This window comes from Anas acuta, chromosome 2 (genome assembly GCF_963932015.1).
Source record: "Anas acuta chromosome 2, bAnaAcu1.1, whole genome shotgun sequence".
NCBI classification, from domain to species: Eukaryota; Metazoa; Chordata; class Aves; order Anseriformes; family Anatidae; genus Anas; species Anas acuta.
The window spans coordinates 62893884-62921271 of record NC_088980.1 but is presented as its reverse complement, the minus strand read 5'-3'; the positions used below and the strand labels follow the sequence as shown (position 1 = coordinate 62921271).

Sequence of the window (27388 nt, the reverse complement as noted above, 5' to 3'; positions counted from 1 at the left end):
TCGCGGAGGGGAGGCTAACCTTGCCACTCCAATGGCTCTGAAGCTGTGCCAAATTATGCAAAGTTATTTAAATACTCTCACTCTCAGCTTGCCTACTTCCTCAGTCAGCACAGAGAAGTGGAAGGAAGATGGAGTGAACATGAGAGAGGAAGAAAGTAAAGCAGACATTAAAATACGTTTGTGTATATTCATACGTATATATATTTAAAACCCCAATGCACATATAAACATACATATTTATATATACGTGTGTGTTTGAATTTTGCAGCGTTAGCTTTTGGCAAGTTTAGAGATGAATAAAATCACTGCTCTTCTGGGCTCTACATGCTGCAGAGATTACTGATGCTAATGTTCTTTCAAAGATACTCTTCTATGTACTAGACATCACAGTATTGATGGCCAGGTAAATAGGAAATAATTATCTCTGAAAATAATGGCATGCTGACGTTGAGCTTAAAATACAAGATGAACATGCCCTCTTTAATTTTGTCTCTAACAACAGGCAAGTGATATCCAGATACAGATTTTAGTCATGTTGTGTAACTGTATTGCATTAGATGCACTCCACAGTGTGGCTCTTGTCAAAACCTTGCTGTTCGTCCCCATGTCATCTCAACTTGTTGCAGTGCCATCTGTGCCAACCGTGCTGCCAGCTTCCATCCCTACAGACTTTCAAACTCAGATGCCTTTGAGGTCAGAACTGTTACAAGTACATTAAATACATGTATGTATATATATCATTCTTGTCATATATATTGAGATACCTAGCAATTTTATTTATTTATTTATTTTTGACTGAGCTTTCTATGTGATGTTTTTAATCACCAAGCGTAACGAAGCTTGCTCTGAGTCAAAGCAGCATACAGGGGCATCTGGCCTTTTAACATTTCTCCTCTGTGCCTTCGGGTCCCAGATACAACAGAGCTAGCAAAGAGGGTTTTTTTAGGTTAAACTTGGACACATGAACAGAGCATGTATCTCCACTGTTCCTCAAAGAATTCAAGTTACAAAGGGCATCCAGCTTGACAGCTAGGTATAGCTGTGCTTCAGTACTAGCCTTTGCATTAGGCTCTGAGAAAAAAGACACCGCAGTCTTGTCATAGCTGGTCTTTAAGAGTCTCTCCCTTTGTGAGGCAGTACTAGATCAAATGAAAATACATGCTTTAAAGTTTGTTTGTTTGTTCTTCTTACTACCCTGTACTGTAAGTATCAGACCAGAACTCTGTGGAGATAGTCCAGCCACACAGCTTTGTGGTTGCGTCTGTGAGAGTTGCTCTAAGGAGGATTCATGAAGTTCAATACAACTTGTTCAGGTCAGGCTGATAATTATCAGTTATTATCAATTAGCAGCAACGAGGATCATTGCTAATTGTCAGCGCAGCACACGGCGAGGGCGCAGTTCAGTGCAAGGTGTGCCCGCACACTGACAGGAGAAATCAGGGGTGTTGCGGCCTGATGAGGCAGCCCCCCCCGCACTACAACTCCCAGCGTGCACCTCGCCCCCCCAATGCCGGCCTCCGCAGGGTTGGGGCGGCGCGCGGCATGCTGGGACTTGTAGTCGGCAGCGGAGGGCGGACGCTCGGCGGGGGCGGCTCCTGCGGGGCGGTGGCCAGGCCGCGACAGGGACGGGGACAGGGACGGGGACAGGGCAGGGACGGGGCCCGGGTGGAGCCCCCGGGGGCTGCCCGGCTCCTCCCGGCCCGGCACCATGCTGGAGTCCATCCGTGTGACCGGTGAGTATCGCCCCGGGGGGCCGTGGGGTGGGATCCTGAAATCAGTCCTCGGGGCTGCAGCTCAGGTTTATCCTGCTCAGAGTCAGCCCTCGGGACGGATGCGCTGCTGCAGGAGGAGAGCAAAGAGGTGGATATTTTTTTGGAAAAAAAAAAAGGTCTTAGGTGGCACTTCAACATTCCCAGCATGGCACGGGCTCTGTTTACTGAATGTCTTGGTGCGAAAGCATTAGACAGCTCAGCACCAGTCTTTTTTTGCAGGAGCTGGCCCTATAGCAAAATAATTTCCAGTTGCTATAGGCAGAGCTTCCAGTGCTGTCAAGTACAAGTTGCCTGACTCTCCCTCTTCAAACTGATGAGTGCTTGTAACCCTTAAAGGCATTTAATAATAGTAAGAACAGATGCTACCACAAAACTTTGGTCAGATTCTGCTACTCCACAAATAAGCCTGCAGCATTTGAAAGACAGTGGGACATTAGAGATTCATGCATAGCCCTCTCCATAGCCTGTTTGTTGCAGAACATGCTTTCTATAACCTTTCTGCACCCCCAAACCATGCCGTCTAGAGCTAATGAACTAAGTGTAGGTTTGTAATCTATTCACCTGGATACTGAAGATAAATGTAACATAATTTAACATTTGCAAAATATATCAAAGGAGAAATCTTACTTGTCATATTCTTATATTTTCTTCTCATCTTTCAGTTTCAGACTTTGCTATTTTCTTATTATTTGTAGGCAGATCAAAAATTATTTGCATTTGAAAATCCAAGTTGAGCTATTGGAAGTGTTTTCTCATTTGGGGCAAAAATAAATTCAAACACGTTCTAAAATGGTAACACTGAACTGAAAAACTAAAGCAGTGTCTCAGGTGATTACATTCCAAGGATAAGCACGCATCTCCAAGAACATCTCTGCTACACGCTGTAAAAAGCACACTTGCAGTTTGGAAGGGATTTGTCCATTATGCAGGTATAACCTGAGTGACAGGTGCTAAAAAAACACGAGCTCTCTATGTTTTTAGAGCATGGCTAGCTGGGCAGATGGAGATCTGTGCCCACAAATATGTCATTATTCACCTCATGCCACCTATTTTTGAATCCATTTGGATAGTAACAAGCCAGTAGTCTAGGTGAGGAAGATTTTTTTCTAAAATGCTATCCAAAATCTAGAAAAAATCTTACATGGGGTTCTTATTACACATATTATCAACATAATAAAGTATTAGTTCAACACATGAAATGGAAACCAATGATATAACCTAGTTTCTGAATTTGTCATAAAATTTAACATATTTTTCTAACAGCCTCTGACAAGATTAGGCAGTGTGTGATGCCACAAGATCCAAAGCTCACGATGGGATAAAAGGTGTGCAACATAGACATGCAAAGTATTTCATTAGCACGGAATTAAGAGGAGATCTGTGGATCCCACACACCCTGTGTTAGCAGATTTGGGGTATGTCCCTTCTCCAGTAGTATTTTGTGTGGTTCTGTGACACATCAGACATTGGCATCTGTGGTATGTGGCAAGCCCAGCATCGCCAGCTCCAGTAGGTACCTTGAAAATGACAGGGTTGGGGCTAGAGCAGGAGGTGGTCCTGCTCGTGTGCAGGGCCCCATACCCAGACAGGAGGGATTTAGCTCTGCCCAGTGCTCTGCCCTGCTAACCCACCTCATGGGGTGGCTGAAGCCAAATGCAGCTGCTCATAACAGGGTCAGAATCATACCCTGGCCTAGGACAGACCAACTTTCCACTGAAAGGACTTTCCATCTTTTGGTCCCCTACTGATGCTAAAGTGGGGACAGGCAGCTCTTCTGCCCCTTTCCTCCTTCTACATTATTGCCTTCCACTCCCAAACCTGGCTGGTTGTTTGGTTCAGTAAAAATTTAGATCCTGGTGAATTATTACTGTGTTGTTACAGAGAGGAACAAGATAAAAATAAATGGAAGTAAGCATGCTGGGAAAGTCTTAGGAGAGACTATGTCAGTTTTGGTTTCTAATAGTTGAAGGACTTGGGGCTTTGTGACTTTTGAGCATTTGGAGATGAGATCAGTGAAGAGAATCTGTGTGCATAAGTCATTGGTGTGTGCTTTTTGTTGTTGTCTGCTGTCAAGACTGAAATGTAAAAAGTCAGAGAAAATAATATATATACATCTCAGAACAGCTGTAACATACAGGGATGAGATATGAAAGATAAAACCTATATGAAATGTAGTGTGATATGCAGCATAGAGCTATAGCTTACTACAATGGCATCCAAGTTGCCTTTTGCAGACTTCTTACAGGTAATCTGCTGACACCTCTCAAGGCATCCTGTAACAGCTGCAAATCACTGCTATCCAGTCTGCATGATTAACACGGGCTGGTGATCCACCGGCTGCCTTACAGCGGTAGGAGCTGTTGTCACTTTTTGAAAACACTGAAACACATTATCAGACCATAGGTTGAACCGGCTTTATATCTAGAATACAAAAATATCTGTTTCAATCACCACCCACTACTTGGACCTTGGAAACTCTTAAATATAGTTTAGTAAAGTGAGGTTCCTAGAAGACAGCGTGTTTTTTGTTTGGGTAATGATGTCTGGTCTGTAGGTAGTCTGAAACAATTTCTATTATTGGTTAAATTGACATATTCAAAGCTGAACTTTAGAAGCTTGGTGTGTGGCAACATAGTCATCATGGTTGACATTGTCTCAAATATAGTTTTCTAGTTGTAAAACAATGATGACCACAGGAACCAGTGAAAGAATTTGAAACAGTGGCTATACATGTATGACCTCTGTGAGAACTGTGGTGTTACCTGGTACGATCTCCCAAATCTGATGTATTTTCTGTTGATTCTAGATTTCCAGCAGAAATACACATCGAACAGTATCCTCCTTCAGTTGGGAGAAGGTGAATTACAACCACCTTAGTGTGGCACCTTAAAAGCCCTTTGCTATAGAAATGCACATTGCTATAAAACTGCTAGTATAAAGTAAAAGATGGCACATACAGAGTTGGGGGACAACATTTTTGGTAGCAATCATGTGCATGCAAAGCCTGCCAGGGAGAGCTCAGGAGAATCCTGACTTATGATAATCAGAGGTTATACAGACACGTGTATTTATTACTGCCCAACAATACTACTGAGTGCTGAAAGATTGCTGTCAGGAGCTTTTTATACCAGATAGACACAAGAGCTTGGGGGCGAGAGGTATGGGAGAGGAGGGGTCCCATTTAAGGTCATTTTTGAGTGGTTTCCTAGGAAATAAAAAATTCATTTCTTATACACACTTGTATTAATTCAAATTAGTTCGTATGTGGTGGCAATTTAAGGCTCACTCCTCTGCTATTAGTGGCTTCTGAGAATTGATTACTAAAGAAGGGGAAGCATTACTGCTGTTTACATTACATTATCTTATTGTCTATGTTTTAAGAAGATGCACTTTGCTTCTGTAGACAAAAATGTAAGTGGAAATTAAAGTCTCATGCGCAGAAATTTAATATTTCTATGTCCAGACATGGTGAAAACCTTGCCTTTCATTTGTCCTCCAAAAGTAAGGATTCTCATCCTGCAATACTTAGAGAATTGTGTGCTCATGCAAACAGGACCTCTGTCCTTTCGCTTTGCAGAACAGCACCTTCAGGCAGGAGAACTGGGCGATGCAAGCTTAACATCACACTGACAGCTCCAAAAGCGTGAAATACTTTGCCACAGGGCTTACGTTGGGAGCAAAACCTAATTTTCCTGTGAAAATAGATCTTGAGTTTAACTACTATTGACTTATTTTCCTTGGAGGCATTTAATGATCTCTTGCTAATGTTTCATTCACACACACAAGACACAAGCAAAACAGCGTTGGGCGGCTGGGGTCTCCGCTCCACCACGGCACGCAACTTCCCCTTTCCAGTGTCGCTGTTTTATAGCATTCAAGTTCTGGCTTGTCGAGACTTGTCGACTTGTAGAGACCTGTCGACTTGTCGAGACTTGTTCTGAAGCTGCGCAGTCTGTTGTTGGGGCTTGTTGTTCTTCCTCCGGTGAGTTGTGCTTGTGTTCAGGTGGGGGCAAAATAGGATGTCTTGCGGTGGGTGGGTGGTATCTTACAAAATCTTTGTTTTAACAAGGATGTTTACCCAACCCCCCTTCCTCATTTGTCCCCATGTTACAATGCCATGAGTTGTGAAACCTTATCTCCTCAGTAGATTCTTGAAATTCTCAAGGACAATGAACAAACCCCTACTAATTTATCACACTAAATTCATGCTGCTGTTTGTATGGTGCTGCAAATTGTCTGCTGTGGCTGGCCCACTCTACCGTTTTCATCCTTAGCGAGAGTAAGTTCTGCGAGTCAGGTCCTGCCTACTAGACTACTGATACCACAGCACAGACCCCTGTGGAAAATCTGCATGTGAATATGCAGGCAGGATACATGGTGGTTTCTGATTTTTAAAGTTACTCTTTATCCATGCAAAAGCCTTCCTTGCATGATAAAGATCAGATGTTGCTTAAAGCCAGAAGTGTAACTGTGCACATAGGTAAAGCCATGCGCAGAACCCCATTTTAGAAAGGTCGGTTGTTTGCTGAAAACTGGTTGCCCTCGTGCAAGACATGCATCTATACATGGAGGTGCAAGCATAAAACACTTGTTTAGCTGCATATTTACAAGCCTCTCTTTAGATGCGCTTGCAGACTTCTTCCGTTTGTCTAGAAGTCAAGATTGACATGATATGACTACAGTTAAGACAAGTTGTGCGTTTCATTTGTTGTTGTTTTGAGTCTTTAAGATGAGTGTCACTGTATGAAACAGTCAAATATGTTCTCAGATTTTTTCCCCCCCTCTTTAATGCAGAAAAACTTCACTGGCCTAAGCAAGAGCTTTCTAAGAAATCAATCCTGAGTCCAGAACACAAGGTGAACATTAATAATGAAAACAGCCTCCAGCACCTGTCTCCTGGAGTCCTTAAGAACACTTTCACAACAGGAACCAGCAGCTACAATGTCCTTCTTCAGAGCAAAGAAGAGAAGAAACACTACGCTCAGAAGCAGTCCTCCGCTCACCACAAGAAACACAGAAAAGCCACAAAGTGCTCTACCACCTTGAGGAGCAGCGAGCACTGCAAAATCCAAGGCCCACTGCCTTTGCCCAGCGCTGGGTGGTGCTGCACAAACAGGCAGCCCTCCATCTTCATCACCAGCCTGGGGTCTAACAGCATGAAGTTTGCAAACACTGTTTCAGTTTCAGGTAACAGTGTAGGACTGCCACCTCGACCCAGAAGTAGAGCCAAGAGGCATTTCAATCAGTCAAAGATAAAGCAATCCCAGTCACCAAAAAGCTGTGGAAAAGAGGGAGATGTCTCTGGCCAAAAACTCTGTCTACTAACTGCAATCAAGCCTTCCAATGTGGAGAAGGAGAAAATGAAATTCTTCAAGTCAGATTTCACATACAATCCTCAATTTGAATATGCAAACCCTGCTTTGCCAAATGTGTTAGCTAAACATAGCCAAGCATCTGACAGATTTCTTAAGCAGGTACAGTTACTTTTTTTTCCTCATTTTATACTCTTTACTATTTCTTCCGCACTTGCAAAATGTCATTTGGCTTTATAGCAGGTGAAAGTTGTTCATCCTCATTTTCCTTACATGCTGTTTGAAAAATGCATCAACAATGAGAATACAACAGTAAAACTCAGTCTTTTTTGACTGAAAAATGAAAGTCTGCCTAATTGTTAAAGGATTTGATAGAATAAAGGCACAGTTTCTCATAATGGGGTTTACATGAAACACAGTTTTAAGGCAAGAAAGATTTTTAAACAGTGAAGCAGATGTAGCACAGAAAAAAAAAAAGCAAACAACACCACACAACAACAACAAAGCATAAAGAAGCTTTAATAAATAGAGAAAAAGATTGTGTAGAAGTCCTCTTGGTTACACAGGTGGGGGGCAGTTACTTGATATTGTTAGCGACATTAATCATAGATAACAGCAAATCAACAATAATTTGTCAAACTGGATTTAATGCGAATTATCCCTTTTAAAATGAAGTAGCCTTAAAATGATCTTATGCATGATGGATGATTTTATGGAGCAAGCCTGTCACTGATTCATCCTTCTTAAAAAAAAATAAATTAAAAACCACCACATCCTCATTATGAATATTCATTATCAAAAAGGGTGAGTGATTCCCCAACATTATTTTATTTATTTTACTATCAAATTTTAGCAAGAAAAGCATTTCTTAAATGTTTCAGCTCCAAAAAGTACTGAACAATATCCTGCACATCATATAACTGAAGAAGCAATTTTAACACAGCTGTAAGCCCAGCAGGTGGCACTCTCTCTTTTTCATTTACAGCTAGCTTTAGAAATTTTCATCTTCATACATATTTGAATTTCATTTCAGGCAAATTTACTATCCAGAAAAAGCAGCACGAATCAAGATTTTAATCAGCAAATGTTGTACAAGCATTCACTTCTTCTCATTGCTAATGTGCTAATGTTTTTCCATGCATGCTTTCCTCATCTGAAGAAATACACAGGTATCTCATAGAAAGCGTTAAGATTCAGAAAAGATGAATTGAAAGAAAATAAAGAATACTGCATCAGATTTTGGTCTGCAATAAGATCACAACTGCATATAGTCATCCTTTTCCCTTAACATTTTGTTTTGCGTTAGGTTTTTGGCTTTCACTGGAGACTATAGTTATTTTAGGAAGCTTTGCTTTTTGCAAACAGAAATGAAATTATTCCTAACCTATCTACAAATGGTGCTTACAGAAACTTAATGCTTGCTCTTCTATGACTAATACCTGTGCAAAAACAGCTTTTCTCTGACAGAACTCTCCGATTTCATAGTGGGGTTCTGGGATCCTTTAGTTAAATAATATCAAAACCTGACATATTGTAATTTTAAAGGATTTTTAATCATTTCCAAAGTATTTTTACCCACAGCTGTGCCTGCTAAGACACTAGAATAGATTGTTTTCCTATCTTCCTCTCTGCTTCTGTGCATATCTGTGAAATCGATTAACATAGCATTGCAGCAACATTTGTGGAAAATGAGTCACACCCTACCCTGCCTTGAAGAAAAAAAAAAAAAAAAAGAAGGCAAAGAACAACATGGATTTGCAAACCATTAACAGTTCTCTAAAAGGAAAAGCACAGGCCTGTGAGCAGCCCCAACTTCCCCAGGCCTCTAGTCAAATCAAAGAAAATTTTCAACCTTGGGCACAGTACACCCCTTTTATCAATTGTCATTTCAAAGTCATGCAGTAAACATTTTTGAATTACTAATACATTTGAAAATAGTAATTCTAGTGTCTTTACTTCTATACTTTGCTCTATTTCTTTGTTTCTCCCCCTAACTCACCGCGTTTTCTTCACAATAAGTTTCTTTCATGAATCACACAAAATGTGCTCTTAGAGAACCTGAGAATAACAAAAAATAATATGTAGACTTGCAGCTTTTCACTTTGATTGACACCTCTAGAGTTTCAGAAATGGTTCTTTTATTGTTGTATGTCAAGGTCAGCGCAGCAGCTGTGCATTGTAGGGTTTTTTTAATTATTATTTGCTTTTCTTTTGGCTCAAACTTCTTGTCCTCTGTTGTTGTTATTAACACAAAATATTTTTGATTTTTGCACACGTGCTATAGGTAGAAATGTGTATTTAGAAGTAATTTTCCCCAGTGTTTGCAGAGCAATTGACTTTACAGTTGGAGATTGCTAAACTAAAATTAGCAAAGAAGATGCAACATCAAGTAATCTGCTTGTGAACACCTGCATTTCTTGAACTTCACATGAAGGCAGGAAAGCTGTTAATATGTACACATTTAAAGTAAATCATTTTGTTGAAGGAGTAATCCATCCTGTAAAAGAGTTGCACATCCTTTTCCCTTGTGCTTATAAGAAAATAGCAATTTTGAATTAATAAATAAATTAATTATGCCACATTCTGTTTGTATTACATGCACACATAAGTTATTAGTAGAGGTAGCCTACAAGTAGGTGGAGCTGGAAGGGCAAGTGACAAGACACTGACCACAGCAACCCCTCGCAGCATTCAGCTCATGTCACAGACAAAGCATGTTGAAGTCTCAAGAATGTGTATGTATTGGCTATAACGAGCACTCAGTTGTAAGGCATGTCATTTTCTGCTGCTAACCAAACCTGCTCCGAAACTAAGATTTGTAGATAAAGCATATTAACGTGCAGTGCAAAGGTGATGGGGCCATCCAAGTCTCCAAGTGGTACTACAGTAGGAACATAGGTTTGTTTCAGTACGCAACCTCATACAAAAACCAGATGAATATTAACTTTTAATTACATACAAAGTACTTGAAAAGTTTTTCATTAAGGATATATCTGCCAGATCCAGATTAACTAAAACATACTCTTCATCACACAGAGAGCAAGCATGCAGAAGAGCCAAAGCAAACACTGAACAACCCCCCAACCACTACAGCCTAAATATGCTATCCTGAAAAAGTTGCACTTACCTCTCTCCCTCCTTTCCAGTTGCACCCAAAGAGGAGGTGCAGCCACCAGTTTATGGCTGTTGATCAGCCTAACAAGTTCCATTTGGTACCACTTACTGTTACCCAAGCATGCAGCCAGGAGGTTTTTCGCCTTGCTTACACACAAATAAGAAGTGCAGGGAAGAAAGCAATGGTGCCTGCAAGCCTTGTCTGTCTCACAAATCTCATCTGAGACTGCAAGCCTTTTGTAGCAGAGCTGCTTCTGAAATTGGGGAGAGCTGGTTTCTCTATCACTAAGCCCATTTTCTAATTTGGTTGCCCTGAACAGTTTGTGAGCATGTCTTATTGGTACATGTATCTACAGTAGCTCTCAAGTAACTAAGTTGTATTACTGCACATGGATGACTTAGGATTCAGAGAGCTACTTGGCTGTAAACAATTAAAAAAGCCAACACCACCAAAACCTATACCTGATAATTACACACAGCCTTGCCTTGCTCTCATTAGCGCTTCTGTATCATTACCTTCGTATTCGTAAGCAGAGTTTGCTGTGCAAGGGGACTTGTAAATGCTGCTTCTTTTAGCACTCTTTGGTAGTGATAAGAGGGTTTCAAACAGACATTTTTGGTAATAATGAAAAGAACAGGGATTATTGCTCCTAACCAGTGACCTGGTACAACCAAGTAGTCCTTTTGCTCTGTTCTTTTCCCTGTTGCTTGAGAATTTACTTTGGCCCTAGGAACTGTGGCAAGATCAGCACCTTGCTTTCTGCTGACCCAGAGGCTGGAAAAGAAGCTCATTGTTGGATGCTGGAACAGGCAACAGTTTGCATCCTGTTCTGGGTTTTCCTAGCAAGTTTTTGCAACACCTGACAACTCAGACAGCTGCAGAATCCCAAGAGAGGGGCTCCAGGTTGTTTTTAGGATGCTAAAAATCTCAAACCTTTTCCCCTCAGGTAACGCCATCACCTGAGGTGGTTGTGGCGAGCATCAAAATCAACAGTGTCTGAAGTGGGAGAAGACAGAGTAGGTCTGTGCTTTTTCAGGGGAATATTTCTCTGAAAGCCTGCTACTGACACTATGCTGTCGATTCATGCGTCTCACAGATTTTGTCTGAAAGAAAAACCTTAAGCAGCTTGGGGAGAGTTTAGGAGAGTGCCTGAAGGCAGGCACTAGAGCGTGGGTCTCCTGGCTGCCAAACTCCTGCCACCTGCCTTGGTATTTGGGTTTCAGCACCAGGGAGTTTCCTGTTACAGAGGGCCGAGCAGAAGGTTAATGTATGTACATTGTTTATTTTCTCACTGTTTGCTGTGATGAGGTAGCTTTAAAAAAAATCTGTGTGCCAACTAAGGAGAGTCCCCTGGGATAACACTGCCAAACCAACCCACACAAAGCTGCATCTCATAGTAGTACTTTGTCCTTATAAACAGTGGCAAGACAGAGAATGGGTTAATAAAGCCTATACGCCCTTCTCAAACACTTGTTTTTAAGAGTTTTCATGTTCAGAAGAAACTGCCACCTTGCTCTTAAATGGTTTCGGCAGTCTTCTGCTTCCTTAGACATGCTGTTCTCCATCCCTCCTCTACTCTGATCAGCTCCAGATTTGTCCTGCTCTTTTCAAGAAGTGTGTAAACTATATCACAGGCTGCATCAGAAGTGTGGCCAGCAGATGGAGGGAGGTGGGTGTCCTCCTCTACTCCCGTCTCATGAGACTCCACCTGGAGTGCTGTGTTCACCTCTGGGGCTATCGGCGTAAGAAGAACATGGACTTGTTAGAGCAGGTCCAGAAGAGAGACACAAGGAACATCAGAGAGCTGGAGCAACTCTGCTGTGAAGACAGGCTGAGGGAGCTGGAGTTGTTCAGCCGCGAGAAGAGAAGGATCCAGGAAGATCTTATAGCAGCCTTCCAATACCTAAAGGGGGCATACAGAAATGGTGGGGAGTGACACTTTATATAGGGAGTGTAGTGACACGACAATGAGTGTAAGAGGGTTGATTTAGATTAGATATAAGGAAGAAACTCTTCACTCAGAGGGTGGTGAGGCACTGGCACGGGTTGCCCAGAGGAGCTGTGGATGCCCCATCCCTGGAAGTGTTCACGGCCAAGTTTGATGGGGCTTTGGGCAACCTGGTCTAATGGGAGGTGTATCTGCCCATGACAGGGGGTTGGAACTAGATGAGCGTTTAAGGTCTCTTCCAACCCAAACCATTCTATGATTCTGTGGTTCTTTGATTTCTCTTCTTCAAACCTAGCTCTCATCTTTTGCTGCCTTTCTCAGCCTCCTTCAGTCTGTGCATCTCACTCATCTTTTTCCTGTTTGTTTCTTCTCCATCCAAGGCTTTGGCATCACATTATAGAAAAAGCTTAATTCACACAGTTTGATACAAAACTGACCTGGTCCTCACACATGTGGTTTGCTTAGAGGCAGGCCAAACTCTGTTCCTGTGGCGTCTGTGTGAGGACTGAGAGCAGTCCTGACTGGGAGAGGACGTGTGATGATCAGCCTTTCTCTGCGGAGTATTTGGTGGGATCTAAGCCAAGGTTCTTCTCTTCCACTAGCAATGGTGCTGGTGTTCCTGCTTCTCTGCAATAATATATAATATATATAATATATATATATATATTATATATATATATATATATATATATATATATATATATATATATATATGTATAATGTTAAGAAGACCTGTTCAGTCCGTCATGCAATTTAAGTGGAGGACAGGAGTCATGATTTCCAAACCATTTGTCGACTCACTCCATGATTTTATAATCAGGCACTATTCAAAAACATCTAGAATTTAGTTGTTACTCTCAAATATTTCAGTTTCTACATTGCTCACAGTCAGCAGTCAGTGAAACTGTGAGGCTACATACATACTCATGAATAAAACAATCCTGGTCCAGTTCTCTGGCCCAGAGGGCAAATGGCAAGGCATGGCTCGTGCTCTCATGGCTAAGCACTCCTCATCCAAACCAGAGTGGCCTCCTTCCCACTTGTGTTGGGAACACAGGAGCTGTGGGACCCTTCAGTCAAGGCCAGGTGTTACCTGAGGTGGCTGGTTCAGCCAGGGCAGGGTCATGCCTGCAGGCCTACCAGCAGTTAAGCTCACTGCATGGATCCATTCCAGCACCTGAGCCATTATTTCTGGCTACATTTGATTTCTTAGGAGAAACACATAGTGTTGGATATTTTCTAAAAGGTGCCCTAAGATCCCTGAAAACAGAAATGACCAAATTGTGGCTGCTTTGGAAAATGGCATTCGTCCTTGCATCCGTTCCTGCACTGAACAACTTTCAGAGAATTTAAAGCCAGACCTTTCCACCCACAGGATTTACTGCATTTTAAATCCCGTTATTGAAAACTTTTAAAGGGAAGTGCCGCTTTATACAAGCATACAAAATACATTTGAATGCAGAAAGACATGTCTCAGCTGCTTGGGGAATTGCGGTTCCCTGCCTTTGGCCTTGGGGGAGAGCTTCAGCTCAGGTTTGGACTGTAACTCAGCCTGAAGCAGCCCCCTTACATCTTGCTTCTTTATCTGGCTATCATCTTTATAAAAGTGTTATTAATCACAGCAACATATTACTGTTACAGCTCTGAAGCTGACATAGTTGTGACAGGACGCCTCAGCCATCTCGTAGCAAACAGGTTTCCACACAGCTCTGTAGGAGATGGCTTGACCACACAGGCCAAAGACCACAGCCCTATTGCCAAGCAGCATGAGAGAAGTTCTTCCTGGTGACAGAATTAGTCTTTTAACAACCAGTAGGTAATTTCAGCTAACAGAACCACCTAGTAACTTTCATTCAAAACTTCACTTCCAGCATCTCAATGGACTTGAAGGAGACCTTACCAGAATCCATGGCTGAGAGACAGGGTTGGCTGTGAATAGAGATGGAAAAAAGAAGAGGTTTGGGAGACAAAATACAGTGCTGCAGGGCAGCAAGACTTTAGGAATGGAAATTACAGGTGCACATGTGAAGGGGTTTGAGCATCAAAGAATTTAAGTGTGTTTAATCTAATAAGCTTCACTGAAATTTAATCTCAGCAAGCAATGAAGACAAATTTTGTGCCAGAAGATTAATTTAGAGATAACATCTTTCACAGTGAGCAAATGAAGGTAATTAGTTATTCAGGGAAACCAGGTACACCGCAAAACCTAGCAGTTAATATCTTAGGGGTCTGGCACCTTACAAAGGAAACTGAAGAACTGAAGAACCATGAGTTACTCAGGTGGCCAGCTGAGAATAAACTTCCTGGGACAGTGGTCAGACATTTTTGGTTTGCTTCTTTAACCATGGGTTTTGTTGGAAAATACCTCAGCTTGTGCAGAGATACTGAAACACTTTTTTTGTTTGTTTTTTTTTTTTTAAAAAAAAAAAGCAAACTGTAAGATTTTCAGAAGAAGTTAACAACAGGTATATAATAATTCAGTTTAAAAAGGAACAAAAAAATCTGGAAAACATACAAGCTATTAAGAACTAGATTTTCCTTGATTTTGTTCTCTACATTTAGGCCATCATCCTAGACTTTGCTAGAAGCAATTGTCCTTAGTCCTCAGAAATATTATGCCTTCCATTATGGGTTCATGTATTCCTCCTTTTAATACTTAAGTTGGATGCTGATCTTGCTTCATTTGTCTGAGGTCATTTTTAGATGATGTGTGATGTTATAACTTGACTATTCACAAGCAAATGAATTACTTACTGACATGCAGTAATCTCTCTAAACTTTATTTATATGTTAGGCCCTGCCACAACTATGCATGCATACAAGACCTAATGTATGGGGAGGTTACTGGGAACTGAAATACCATTTGCATCACAAATCTTCAGTACAGATGTGTAGTTCTCCACACTCATATTTCCATGTGATTAATTAACAGAAGTAACAGTAAAAATAATGGCACCGAGCCTATTTGAATTGTCAACAGTAGTGGGGAGGTAGAACGATGCAGGTGAGGGTGCATCCTCTATTTCGATACATTCTTGAAAAATGCCATTTGTTGTTGAGTTGCAGAAGGATGCTGAAGTTTTCATTGCATAGTAGTGTCATAACAGGGAGAGGCAAAACCAAAGTGAATGGGGTGGCTCAAGCATTACAAGGGCATGGCATTCTGCTCTTTATGGTACCTCTGGTCAGACATTCAGGCACCTGATCTTATAAAGAAAACTTCACGAAGAAAAGATAACATGTTCCTCATTGGTGCCTTTCTTCATGACATCCAGTTCTTAGCCTAACTTCAGCAAGTGCAGGGGCCAGCTGCCAAGATGGGCTGGATCCTGAGAACAAGCCCAACGCCACAAGGCTGAGTGGTGGCATGCTGTTCCTCCTGGTGGGACATCATCTCAGGGATGCTGGGTTAGGACATTACAATCCCGAATTTGCTCAGGGTGGGTCTAGTGCATGACTGCAGTACATTCCTAACAAGCCTGAACTTCTGCTGCAGTTCATAGGGTGGTTAGGGAGTAGCAGCCATGGGAGGCAGCGAGGGGAGATAGGTTTCATCTAACAACACCAAGTGGCTTTATTGTGAGCCTCTTTGTGCTGTAGTCATGCTCTGGCTATACTCTGCCTTTCTGGACCAGTTGTGTTAGTGCTGCATCATGGTGCTGCTATGCTGTCCCTGAAGAACTAGCGGGATAGCTGTTGGAATATCCACAGGTGATGTTTGCAGCAGGTTTCTGCTTGTACCTCATTTTCAGATTCAGTATTAATCTTTCCTAGCCCATGCATTTTGCTCCCATGGCTGAGGAGGGTTCTGTCAGTAAAAACTGGCTTGGGAGACCCAGGTGTTCTTTATTCTTCTAAACAACAACAACAAAAAAGAACTGACCAGGAGGCCCTTCAAATTTAATATCAAGTATGAGAGGCAGACAAAGAAATATTAAATTAAGTGCAGTATTTCTTTGGCATTCAGGTAACTTATCTTTCATCAAAGAGATACAGGACCATAAGAACACATCATAACTACCAGCACTTACAGCTTTACTCAGGGAAATTACTGAAGGTTGCTTAGTTTCAACTTGAAAAATATTAGAATGGGATTCTTAATAGCAGTGAGAGATACAAAATGAATGGCTGTTTTGTGGACAATAAGCTAATCAGACAATGCCAGAATTGCATAGCTGGAAACAACGAGAGTGTTGTCAGCTCGGTGCATGGATATAACTAACTGTACAAGGTAAAGAGAGATTCAGTCTGCAGGATCTCTACCATCATTATTAGCAGTATTTTCTTAGCAAGAACATTCATTCTTTAAGGTAATATCAGTCGCATATATATATTTTTTCCCACTGATATCCCTGGCAGCTTCTGCTATCACATCTATTAAAAAAATCAGTTCCCTGTAGCTGAGCTACTGCTGGGTAAAAAGTTATTCTAGACTGCATTTTCCTTGAAGAGTGTGAAATGACATATTGGAAAGTAGATTATTGGGGATGAGCATTTCACACCCCAGCAGTAACATCTTCAACATGCAAAGTTCAGACCACATAATAGGCATCATGCTCTGCTGCCTACCCACAAGGGACTTCTTCCAGCAGCAATATATAAGAGAGCTAAAGTTGGCATCACTTTATTTGCCTAATGAAACTTTCCTTCTTCATTTTTTGGGGTTATAGAGAGATAGTATGGTTTAAAGGGAAGTTCTGTGGATAAAGTTTCTGTTCTTTCTCATCCTTTCTGAAACACAGAAATCCATGGTACAAAGGATTTCATCGTTGAGACATTTTTGGTAGAAATATTATTGTTTAAATTATAGCTATACGTCTATTTAATCATGTTTCAACAATTGTAAATCAGAAAATATGAAGAGTTGTAGCAAGATGACAGTAATAGTTGATATCTTTAAAATACTTTGGAAAGTCATAAAAAGAAACATGCTGCCAACTTAACCTGTAAATGTCCTTGTGAGCTATTAAATCTGGTTTACTCGGCAGTTGTGCAACTTTGCCCAAATGAAAGAGAAAATGGGTATTAGTTCATAAAAGTGATAATCATTGGTGTCATGCTGATGCATGTGGATCCAACACAAGTTAATCAGAATCTTTTTTTCAGTACTTTGGCATTAATATATGTCTGAAAATGAAGTAAATTGATTACAGAGTGTGTCAGCCTATATTCAGTGACTACAGTTTGATTTTGACTCCCAGCAAGTTAAAAATAAATGGAAGAGAATAAGAGAGACAGAAAAAAAAAAAAAGAAAAAAAAAAGAGTGGAAAAGAGTGGATATGCCAGTCTGACATTGGGTTCTTACTGCCTGCATATTTGCTACGATTATGTATTTTATAGTCCATTAATATTATGGAGCGGACACTGCAGAAGTACGGAAGCTATGAAAAATTTGAACAAGCCACTGGAGGCAGCTTGCTGACCAAAAGCCGCATCTGGAATCACGTCAGGAAATACATGGTGAAGGAAGGCTGTCTTGGTGAGGTAAGTCATATGCCAGATCAGGAAAGAAGCCTTTATTTAGATCTTTCTTTATTTCAATGAAACTGTCTGCTCATGGCTGTGACAGGCGTACACTTCATTGGGTTAAAAACTGGCTGGGTGGCCAGGCCCAAAGAGCCGTGGTGAATGGAGTTAAATCCAGTTGCAAGCCAGTCACTAGTGGCATCCCTGAGGGCTCAGCACTGGGGCCAGTTCCCTTCAATATCTTTATCGATGATCTGGATGAGGGGATTGAGTGCACCCTCAGTAAGTTTGCAGATGACACCAACATGGTGTCTTAAGTTGATCTGCCCAAGGATAGGAAGGCTTGACAGAGGGACCTGGGATATTCATGGGTAGTCAGCTGAATATGAGCCAGCAATGTGCTCAGGTGGCCAAGAAGGCCAACAGCATCCTGGCTTGCATAAGAAGCAGTGTGGCCAGCAGGGCTAGGAAAATGATTGTCCCCCTGTACTTGGCTCTGGTGAGGCCGTACCTCAAGTACTGTGTTCAGTTTTGGGCCCCTCGCTACAAGGACATCGAGGCCCTGAAACATGTCCAGAGAAGGGCTATGAAGCTGGTAAAGGGTCTAGAAAACAAGTTTTATGAGGATCAGCTGAGGGAGCTAGGGTTGTTTAGTCTGGAGAAAGGAGGCTCAGGAGAGACCTTGTCATACTCTGCAATTACCTTAAAGGAGGCTGCAGTGAGGTGGAAATTGGTCTGTTCTCCCAAGCACTGAGCAATAAGAAGAGGGGAAATGGCCTCAAGTTGTGCCAGGGGAGGTTCAGGTTGGATACTGGGAGAAATTTATTCACTGAAAGGGCTGTGAAATACTGGAACAGGCTGCCCAGGGAAGTAGTTGAGTCACCATCCCTGGAGGTCTTCAGAAAATGTGTAGATGTAGCACTTATTAACATGATTTAATGGTGGACTTAGTAGTGCTAGGTGAAAGGTTGGACCAGATGATCTTAGCAGTTTTTCCAACCTAAATGCTTCTCTGATTCTGTGATCTTAGAAATTACACATGGAAGGACCTGAGAGACCGACTGGGAAGCCTTTCCTCCATAATTGCAATACTCCTTACATCATATTTTTCTCATGGCTTTGCCCTGTCCCAATTTTTGAACAATTCAGATGATGCATAGTCCTTGTGAATACTTCAGCCATCTCTGTGAGCCTGTTTCCTGATTCATATGTGCTTATTCTTAAATTAACCTCTTTTGGGAGTACCCAAGAGCGACACCCTTCCTTCCCTCTTTTTTTCAGCTACTTGGAGAGTAGCACATTCCCATTTATTTGACAGTTCTATCCATTCTCTTGTATCAAATTATTACACCAAAGGTAAGAGAGTTAAGAAAAGGCCAAGAAAAATAATCAGCAGCCCAAGAGACTGATTTATAGGAGTTTGCACAAATGAAAGTGACATCAGTGAATAAAACTGTCCAGAACAGGTTGAGTTGGTTTAAGTGCTGTTTTTTCCTGACTTCAACCTTCTAATATTTTACAGTCCTGTGCAAACAAACTTATTTCCTCTACTTAGGATTTTAGACAATGTCTGACTGAGTTACATTGAATTACTTGGAAGAGTCAGACAAAACTGAGTGTAGGAAAAGAGAATTATTCCAAATGAAAACATCAGCTGACACAGTCCAAGACTTAGATGATATCATTAGCAGTGAATGAGACTGGAATGAGAGATAGACAAAATAGACAAGAATCAGTTTATAAAACTAGGTTTAATTACTAAACGTAATAATACTAGGAGAAACTGCTAAAATCATTGCACCTTTTTGGGAGACTGTAATTTGACACTGATACCAGACTTTACCTATGTTTTTAAGCGTGAGGTTACCAAGCTATATTTTGGAGAAATCGGAAAAAAAAATATACAATTGAGATCTTCGCTGTGCTTTTATATCCCTTAGCGTTCATGTTTGTTTTGGTTTGTCTTCGTGGAAGCAGAATGCTGCACCTTCCTGAAACATCCTACATCCTTCTTAATGAAACTTTTTGAAAAAGTACAGTTAAATATGTCTATTTAGTATTGCCTGAAATATTACAGAAGCACTCTCTTCATTTGAAGAAGCATTAATAAAGTTAAGTGGTACCAGTACTTTAAATCTAAATGCCTTTTATCCCTGGGTCCTTTTTTTTAACTTTGATAGCGAAAAACAATCTCTCCTTTAGGTACTCTTTTGAGGAGTACTGCGGGGACTATCTTTAGGTAATACATGAAGAAGGAAAAATGCTTAATCTTCAAAGAGAGTTTCCCATCTCCCTTCCAGTCACTTGTTTAAAAATTCTTTTTAAAACTCAAACACCAAAACTTATCAGTATGCACTGATTTCCTTCTCTGTAGGTATTTTTTTTTATTACTAATTTTCCAAGAGAAAACAGGAAAATTAGAATGACATTCCTGTATAAAACAGTATCAGCGTTTTAATAAATATTTAAATTCTGCATCACGTACTGGGAGACAAAACACACAGTGCTCCCCCCCCTCCTCCATGTGATTTCAGAATTGCAACTAAGAAGGTTCCAGACAGTTAAGTTCAAAATAGTACCAAGATAAGTAGACACTGTTCAAAAAATGTAATTTCTCTAGTTTACTTTGCAGCTGGTTGCCCCCCAAAACTAGTCAGTGTTACCGTATTTACTTTTGCAGTCTCATATCTGCCTGTGTTGAATCCCACCGAAGCTTGAGGGATTTATCGGAAGCACAGGTGACTACAACATGTCAGCAGAGTCAGGTATGTCTCTCGTAGGTTAGTTGCTGTCAGCAAGAGCCTTGAAGGGCAAGGGGGCCAAAACAAAAACAAAATATTGGAAAGGTCAAAGGGAAGTATAAAGCAGTAATGGGAATGAGAGGAGAGCTCTGATACCTGGACTCTCTCATCCTCAGATTGTGGTCCATCTCACAGAGGACCTGCTTTCTCGAGCATCAATGACAGTGGTGAATGGCTGCCCCACTCTCACTATCAATATCTCCACTGCGAGAGAGCACTGGCTGGAAGGGATGCTGAGACACGAAATCGGTACGAGCATGACATCAGTTCTTCAGACAAAGGGGAGTACTTGCATGCATTCGTACTTATTCTGCAGTAATCAGCCAAGCAGTGTATATACACAGAAGAAGGGAACATTCCTGTCTAAAGAGCCCATGCTGTAGGTGTGCTAAAGGGAAGGAGAAACTTATTTATCACTGCAATACACAGTAGGAGGAAGATTATCCATTTGGGGGTCCCTAGGGTTCATGTATATTAGTATTTTAGGTCAGGTCAGGAGAGAGCTTTTAAAGCGAGTCTACTGACTAGTCCTGCTCACTGCACTGAGGTTCACATCCCAAAGAAATCTTGGAGCAGACAAAGTGAATCCTTTCAGATGATGCTAACCTGGCTGTGCTCCGGGGCATACCTACTGTGCTGCCACTGCTTGGGGATGTTTTGTTTGCGACACTGACCTAGAGGTAGTTTGGATTTAAAAAACTGAAACACAAACAGTCTGACTGTTCAACCTCAGCACTAGCCATTTCACTTCACAAATTTGTTTCTGTTATGTTGCATTGCTTGCAAATGTAGGCATGCTTTCGGCATGAAGAATTTACCCAGAGACCCCTAAATCCGTGCAGGATTGCATTGATTTTGTATTGCACAAGGCTGGCCCAGCCCTGTAGAAAATTTCTACAAACTGTTCTGCTTAAGTGCATCAAAACTAGATAAATGTGGCTAGTGTCTGGATTTCAGCTAAAGAATAAGCCCTGTGTTTGCCTTGAAGCAGCTTTACTCACAACGTAAGGGGACAGCAGCCTCTTCCAAGGCTGCAGCTGGGCTCTTTAGTCAGCTTCAAGAGGCTATGTTTCTGCCCACTGAACCCTTCCCTCCTTTAATTCTACTTCCTTCTGTTCAACACAAAACCTAGTCTATGCTAGAGGCAACCAGCATGCAAGACAGTTTTGAAAATTTCTTTTCATGGATTTGGGAACTCAAATCTTGCTGACGTTTGTGTTCATTCGGCATTTTGTGGGAGTTTCACTTTGCAGTCAGCAGGTGAGTAATTGCACATGTATCTAGCTCTGACAAAATTCTCTCTTGTAGATTAGGCTAAAGTTTGCCAATTTTTCCCCAAGCCCAATTCAGAGTCCTGAAATTGGCATCTCCTTCAATATTTATCAACGTTTCTTTAATCATTTGCTATTACTGTTTTAAGTCCCATATCCCTTTGTTTTTAGGAACTCATTATTTTCGAGGGTTTAACAACAACAGCCAGCCTTGGTGCAACTGGAACGGACGAAGGAAACATGGGTTGAAACCAATTAACCCTACAGAAGAAGGGCTAGCGAGCATTCACAGCGTCCTCTTCCGCAAAGACCCTTTGCTTTGGAGGGCTGCCCTGCTCTACTACACAGTCTATCAGGCTAGTCAAATGTCCTTCAGCCAGCTTTTCCAGGACGTGGGGAAGTTTGTCAAGGACCCCAATACCAGGTGGGATTACTGTGTACGAGCCAAGAGGGGGTGGACTGACACATCACAGCCAGGTGGGTTTCCTGTTTCTCTTATCTAGTTTTGTGCTTCAGGGAGCTTTCAGAATGTGCATAGAGCTCCTTCAACACAGTAAAATGTTTACAAAAGGGAGAAATGGGACTCTGCGGTTCCTGAAATGAAGCAACAGGATTTCTGCTGTTGAAAACAAGACTGGAAATGCTCATTTTCAAGACATTCAAACTGAATCTGTAAACGATTTTTTGCTGAAAGTAAAGCAGAAGAAGCTCATTCAGTTTGACTTCCTTTCCTGTGTATTACAAGAATTATCAATCCAGATGTTCTCAAAGACTATCTTCTGTTTGATATCTTTCTCTGGCTGGTGGGTTTAGCCTTCTAGTTAGTTTTTGGGAAGGTTTTCAAACTCTGGGATAAAAATGTAGTTTAAAAAAATAAAATGATTCTATTTACAGTAGTTTCTGAGAATGTGCCTTAAACAAGCCCTTACAGATTGCAATTTATATCGTTTCATTTTAGGCTGTTTCAATAAAGATCAGGTGTACTTAGATGGCATCCTCCGAATCCTGAGATATAGGGAGTCCATTGATTTCCACCTTCTGACAGCCCTCGGAAAGGTGAGTGGACTCTTCCTTACCTAAAGGATATGGTTTTATCATCTGAGTAAGCCTGCTTGCAAAGAGTTATGAGTCACTGTGCTCTGTTTTACTTTGATAGAAATCTCTCTTCCATACAACACCTGGAACACACACTGCAAATTAAAAATATTTTGAGATCCTAAGAATTCGTACCGGCTTTTCCTCATTCCTCAGTTATCAGATTAAGATTTTATGGTCATACTTCTCAGACTTTCCTTTCCTCCTTTTATAGAGTACTACCTGACCTGCAGTACAATGGACTGCCTTGAGCAAGCAGGACAGGTACTAGATAAGGTGGTGGTCCTAGTAAGAATCTGAATTCACAGATTGATGTTAAGGCATCTTGTTCCATCACAAAGGGAAAGACAATACTGTGATTTTCATCTCAAATTCCTCTCACCGTTTTTTTTGTTTGTTTGTTTGTTTGTTTTTTTTCCAGAAATCATGGTCTGTCTTTTCCAGAATACATTATTTCTAAATTCACAGATCATATTTTCTGTCCGTTGTCATTGCTTGTTTGTTCCCAAAATGATAAACAAAACCATACTAACAGCATAAACTTTGTCAGAGTTCCTGAACCAATTCCTTGGATTGCTATGTTTCCCCAGTCCCTAAAGCAGGGTTCATAGTCATATAAAACAGGATTCAAGTTAATATTACTCTTGCATTTAGAGCTGGTATACCAACATTTTTGCCTGCTTGGCATTCACTGGGTGATAAAGGTGCATAGCATATTATGATAGAGGCTTTTGGTCCACATTTAAGAAGCATTGCCTGTAGTGCCAGAAACATCCCTACTGGTGAACAGAACTACTTAAGTCACCGAACCAAGTTAGAAACCTCTACAAGAAATTGTGCTCTGTCAGATAAGTCTTTGCAGCTTTTTTCTCTGAAACTTCCTTTTTCCTTTAAGGCTGCTTAACTCCAAGCAGTTTCTACCTGCTAATTTGTACTGAACACATACCCTTCCTGCGCTGCTTTATCCCTTGCTCTCTTCGGAGGGACTGCAGTATTGTCAACCCACTCCAAAAATGTATCATCATTGCTCATATAATTGAAGATTCAATTGTAATCCACACAGAAGGCACCTATATTAAGGGTCTACAAGCAATTTAATTCTAGCAGTATGATGATTTACAAATGCTTGACTTTACAACCTCAAAAATCAAGGGAACTTAAAGGCTACTCTGATTGATTGCAGAAGTGTGCAGTAAAAACAAAATGGAAATGCATCCATAAGAGCACTGCCTGCTCTCAGAATCACAGAGTGGTTGAAGTCAGCAGAGACCTCTCAAGATCATCTAGTCCAACCAGGGTCAGCTGTCTTGCAGGGCTTTGAATATCTCCATTGATGGATATTCCACAGTTTGCCTTTGTCAGTGTTTTACCACCCTCACATTAAAAAAAAAAAAAAAAGTGTTTTGTGTTCAGATGAAATTTTGTGCCTTTTAATTTGTGCCCTCTTGCCCTGTGAGCAGTGAGCACTGCAAGAGAAGAATCTGGTTCCCTCCTTGTTCCTTCCCATCAGGTACTTATAAACATTGGTACGATGCCCCTGAGCCTTTTCTTCCCCAGGCAGAACAGTCCTCTCTCAGCCTTTCTTCCTATAGCAGATGTTCAGTTCTCTCAGTCATCTCACTCCAGTATCTCCACATACTCCAGGAAAATCAAGTTGTGTTTTCCAGGAACGTGGACATGTTACAAAGAGCCTGAGTAAGCCTGTTTTAGCCTCTTTTTTTGTTGTTGTTGTTGTGTTGTTTTTTTTTTTTTTTAACCTAATACGATATTTTTAATTATATGTGGTTAGGAAGACTACCCGTTGCCACAGTAGGATGAGATTATGTTTTTAATCTCCTCAGAACGTCATTTTTTTGTGTGTTTTAGCAATTACAGCAATCCCAATCAAACCATACCTTGAATCACAGATACTTGTTTCTTGGTTGCAGCTAAAGTAGAAACCCCTAAATATAATTATGAGGTAAAAAAGGTCTTTTTTTTTTTTTTCTTTCGAGGGAAAGAGTTGGAATTTAAAAGCTGGACAGGAGAGAAGGTTCATATTTAATCTAATTTGGTTCTGCACCTCTGAGAGGAGATGGTATGATCTTGTATGGCTCCCCTGTATCTACTTCTAAATACAGTAATCGAGGTGTAATGCCCCACCGTCTTCAAACAGCAGAATCAGTGACGTGAGTAAGCCTGGACATACGTACAGGTTCTTTTTTTTTTTTTTTTTAAAATCAGGATGCATTTCATTATTGCAGCTAGAAAAGCCTGTATGTCTGCTCAGAGGCAAATTCATTCTCTTTGCAGACTTTGTTCCCGTTATCACCAGTGAGACATGCACCCCACGTCTGACCGCCGCTATGGAGTGGGTTTAGCGATCTGGATTAGACTCTCCTATCCTTCCAGAGAGCTCTTCAATGTCTCTTACACACTGGTGGAAGATCTGTGCTTACTTTATCCTTTTCTGAAGAGGAACCACCACCCGCTAAGAGGGCAGGCTGTTTCCAGGGAGCCCTGACAGTGCAGTGCTCGGTTCCATAGAAAAAAACATGGGTTAAAAAGGTTCAAAGGTGCAGGCTCCACTCTCAAGCCACCTGGCACAAGCCTGCTGTGAGGAAATAGGACGTGCCAGTTAGTAACCAGGGCCAGACTTGTGTTTTTGCCAGCACATATGCTCCTGTCTGTAGGGTGCCTCAGCACATGCAGCTTGTAGACAAGCAACAACCACACGAATTTCATCACACTGGATATTTGCCCAAGGAGACTGGTTCTGTGTTTGCAGTACAGCCTGTGCAGCATTGCACAGCCAAAGCATTCGTACTTTTCTGGACTATCACGTGCAGCAGCTTGAGCTATTGGGAGCACAAAGACTTGAGGTCCTAGCTTGTAGAATCATAAGACTATGGCAAAAAATCTCAGCTTCCGTTACAGAAAACAAGTAGTAGGCCTTGTAGCAGCTGGAAAAAAAATTTAAAAGTGTCCCACCTATACCCAGAAGGCTTTGATGCCAAGAGGCAAAACTAATTTGTACCCTATTAAATGAGGAAAAAAAAATTGGGGTTGGAATGCTTAAGGTTGCCCAAGCTGTAGTTAGTTTGTTACTAGAGGTGCATTTTAATTTAGCTTTGCATAAGCACATGTGATAGTGAAAACACAAATGAGAGTTCAGGTCACCTGGCACCCTGCTTTTCCCAAAGCCCAGGCCTGCCTTCTTCCTGTTCCATGCCTGTCTCCACTCCCTTTCCTGTTCCTCAGTGGCGGGCCCAGCATCTTCTCCATCTCATATCGATCTTTCCACCTCTTTTAGAAGAGACCCCAGGACTCACATGTCCCATCTTTTCCCTCTGTATTCCTGCAGCTGTTGTAGGTCAGTCTCATTCAGGTTTCCATGCGTTTTTTCACTGATATAATCAAAAGCAGAATCAGGAAGTACGTAGGCATTTGCTAAAATCACACTTTTTTTCACATCTTCCATTGAGGTACACATGCTTTAGGGTTGCTTTCTAAGGAACCTCACAAGCTTTTAAATCTCCCTGCTCTGAAATCTTCTCTCATCTACAAAAGGCAATTTAGAGTCACAGCAGAGAAGTAGCAGGACTACAGTGCAGAATTAACCCATGTCCTTCTTTGCAGATCTCGTATGAGGACGTGGACCGCCTGAAAGGATTGGCTGTGATTGAGAACGTGAGGGTACCGCACTTTCTGCAAGATCATGCCCGGTATATGGAGCAGTTGGAAAAGATTATGGAAGTCAATGAGCTGACTGATGAGGAACTCCAGGATCTCATAAATTAACAGTATTAATCAACCATTCACTCTGTGAAACTGAGGGTGTAGAAGTGAACTTCCTAGAGTTTACAAGAATGGACTTAAAAGGGGTGGGGTGGGAGGGAAGGGTGCCTAGAATACATGGAATTCAGAAAATGTCCCTTTGTGTTCCTTTTGCATTGTGGTTTTACACTGCTGTGTTTTGTTTCGTTTTTCTTCTGTGTGTATTTTTTTTTAAGTTTGGCTTAGGAATTCCTTTGCAGTGATCTGAGCACTTATCTACTCTATTTTGTAGGCTAGTCATAGTGCTTAATGCTTTCTTTGGTAACGTACTACCTTTTCCCATCCAGGTTTAGAAGTGGAAGAAAAGGGAAAAGGGAGATTCTCCTTTTGTCTATTCATATACGCTCTGTCTTCAGTCAGCTTTCACAGCTCATGCTGATTGCACTGTTGTAGATCTTGCTACATCACTGCACAACTCTTTCCTATTTGGTCATCACTGCAACAACAGCAACAAAAAGTAAAGAAACAATCATGGTGCACAGAAGCAGGTCTTTGTGCAATAGGATGAAAGCTCTGATTAAAAGCTATAAAGGTTGGATTTTTTACTAGGAGATTTAACATTAAAAGAAAAAAGGTATCACTGCTTTGATAACAGGTAGCAAAAAGCAGCTACCTGTAAACAGGTAGCAAAGTTAGCATCTTTATCCCACCAGTTTGTTACAGTTCTGCATCTTTATTTGTACCGTACGTGTTTCAAGAAGTCGAATTCTGGAAAGGGTCATCCTGCTTTGAGGATAAGTATAGCATGGCTAGTGAGTTCAGTACGGTAGCATTTTGGGAGGAGGCTTGGG

General features: G+C 41.3%; 1 protein-coding gene across 4 annotated transcripts; it reads left to right on the top strand.

The window, feature by feature from the left end:
- Positions 1 to 1563: 1563 nt before the first annotated feature.
- MATCAP2 (microtubule associated tyrosine carboxypeptidase 2) lies at positions 1564 to 26641 on the top strand. 4 transcript variants are annotated; one of them, XR_011092544.1, is made up of 8 exons: positions 1564 to 1733; positions 6567 to 7246; positions 17489 to 17632; positions 20532 to 20664; positions 21858 to 22163; positions 22645 to 22742; positions 24782 to 24949; positions 26400 to 26540. XR_011092544.1 is itself a non-coding variant. In XM_068670434.1 (7 exons), the coding sequence occupies exons 1-7, from the start codon at positions 1709 to 1711 to the stop codon at positions 26559 to 26561; spliced, it is 1548 nt and encodes a 515-aa protein (XP_068526535.1). In that variant the 5' UTR covers positions 1566 to 1708; the 3' UTR covers positions 26562 to 26641. The 4 variants fall into 4 exon arrangements, 2 of the variants coding, with proteins under 2 accessions (XP_068526535.1, XP_068526536.1); XR_011092543.1 differs by having other exon boundaries at positions 24776 to 24949; XM_068670434.1 differs by lacking the exon at positions 24782 to 24949 and having other exon boundaries at positions 1566 to 1733; positions 26400 to 26641.
- The last annotated feature ends 747 nt before the right edge of the window (positions 26642 to 27388 follow it).

Bases quoted from the DNA above. Each gene is read 5' to 3' on its own strand.
- MATCAP2 (XM_068670434.1), top strand. From the start codon at position 1,709: ATGCTGGAGTCCATCCGTGTGACCG. The intron at 17,633-20,531 runs GTAAGTCATATG...TCTCATCCTCAG, and splicing joins AGGAAGGCTGTCTTGGTGAG to ATTGTGGTCCATCTCACAGA. The intron at 20,665-21,857 runs GTACGAGCATGA...CTTTGTTTTTAG, and splicing joins GATGCTGAGACACGAAATCG to GAACTCATTATTTTCGAGGG.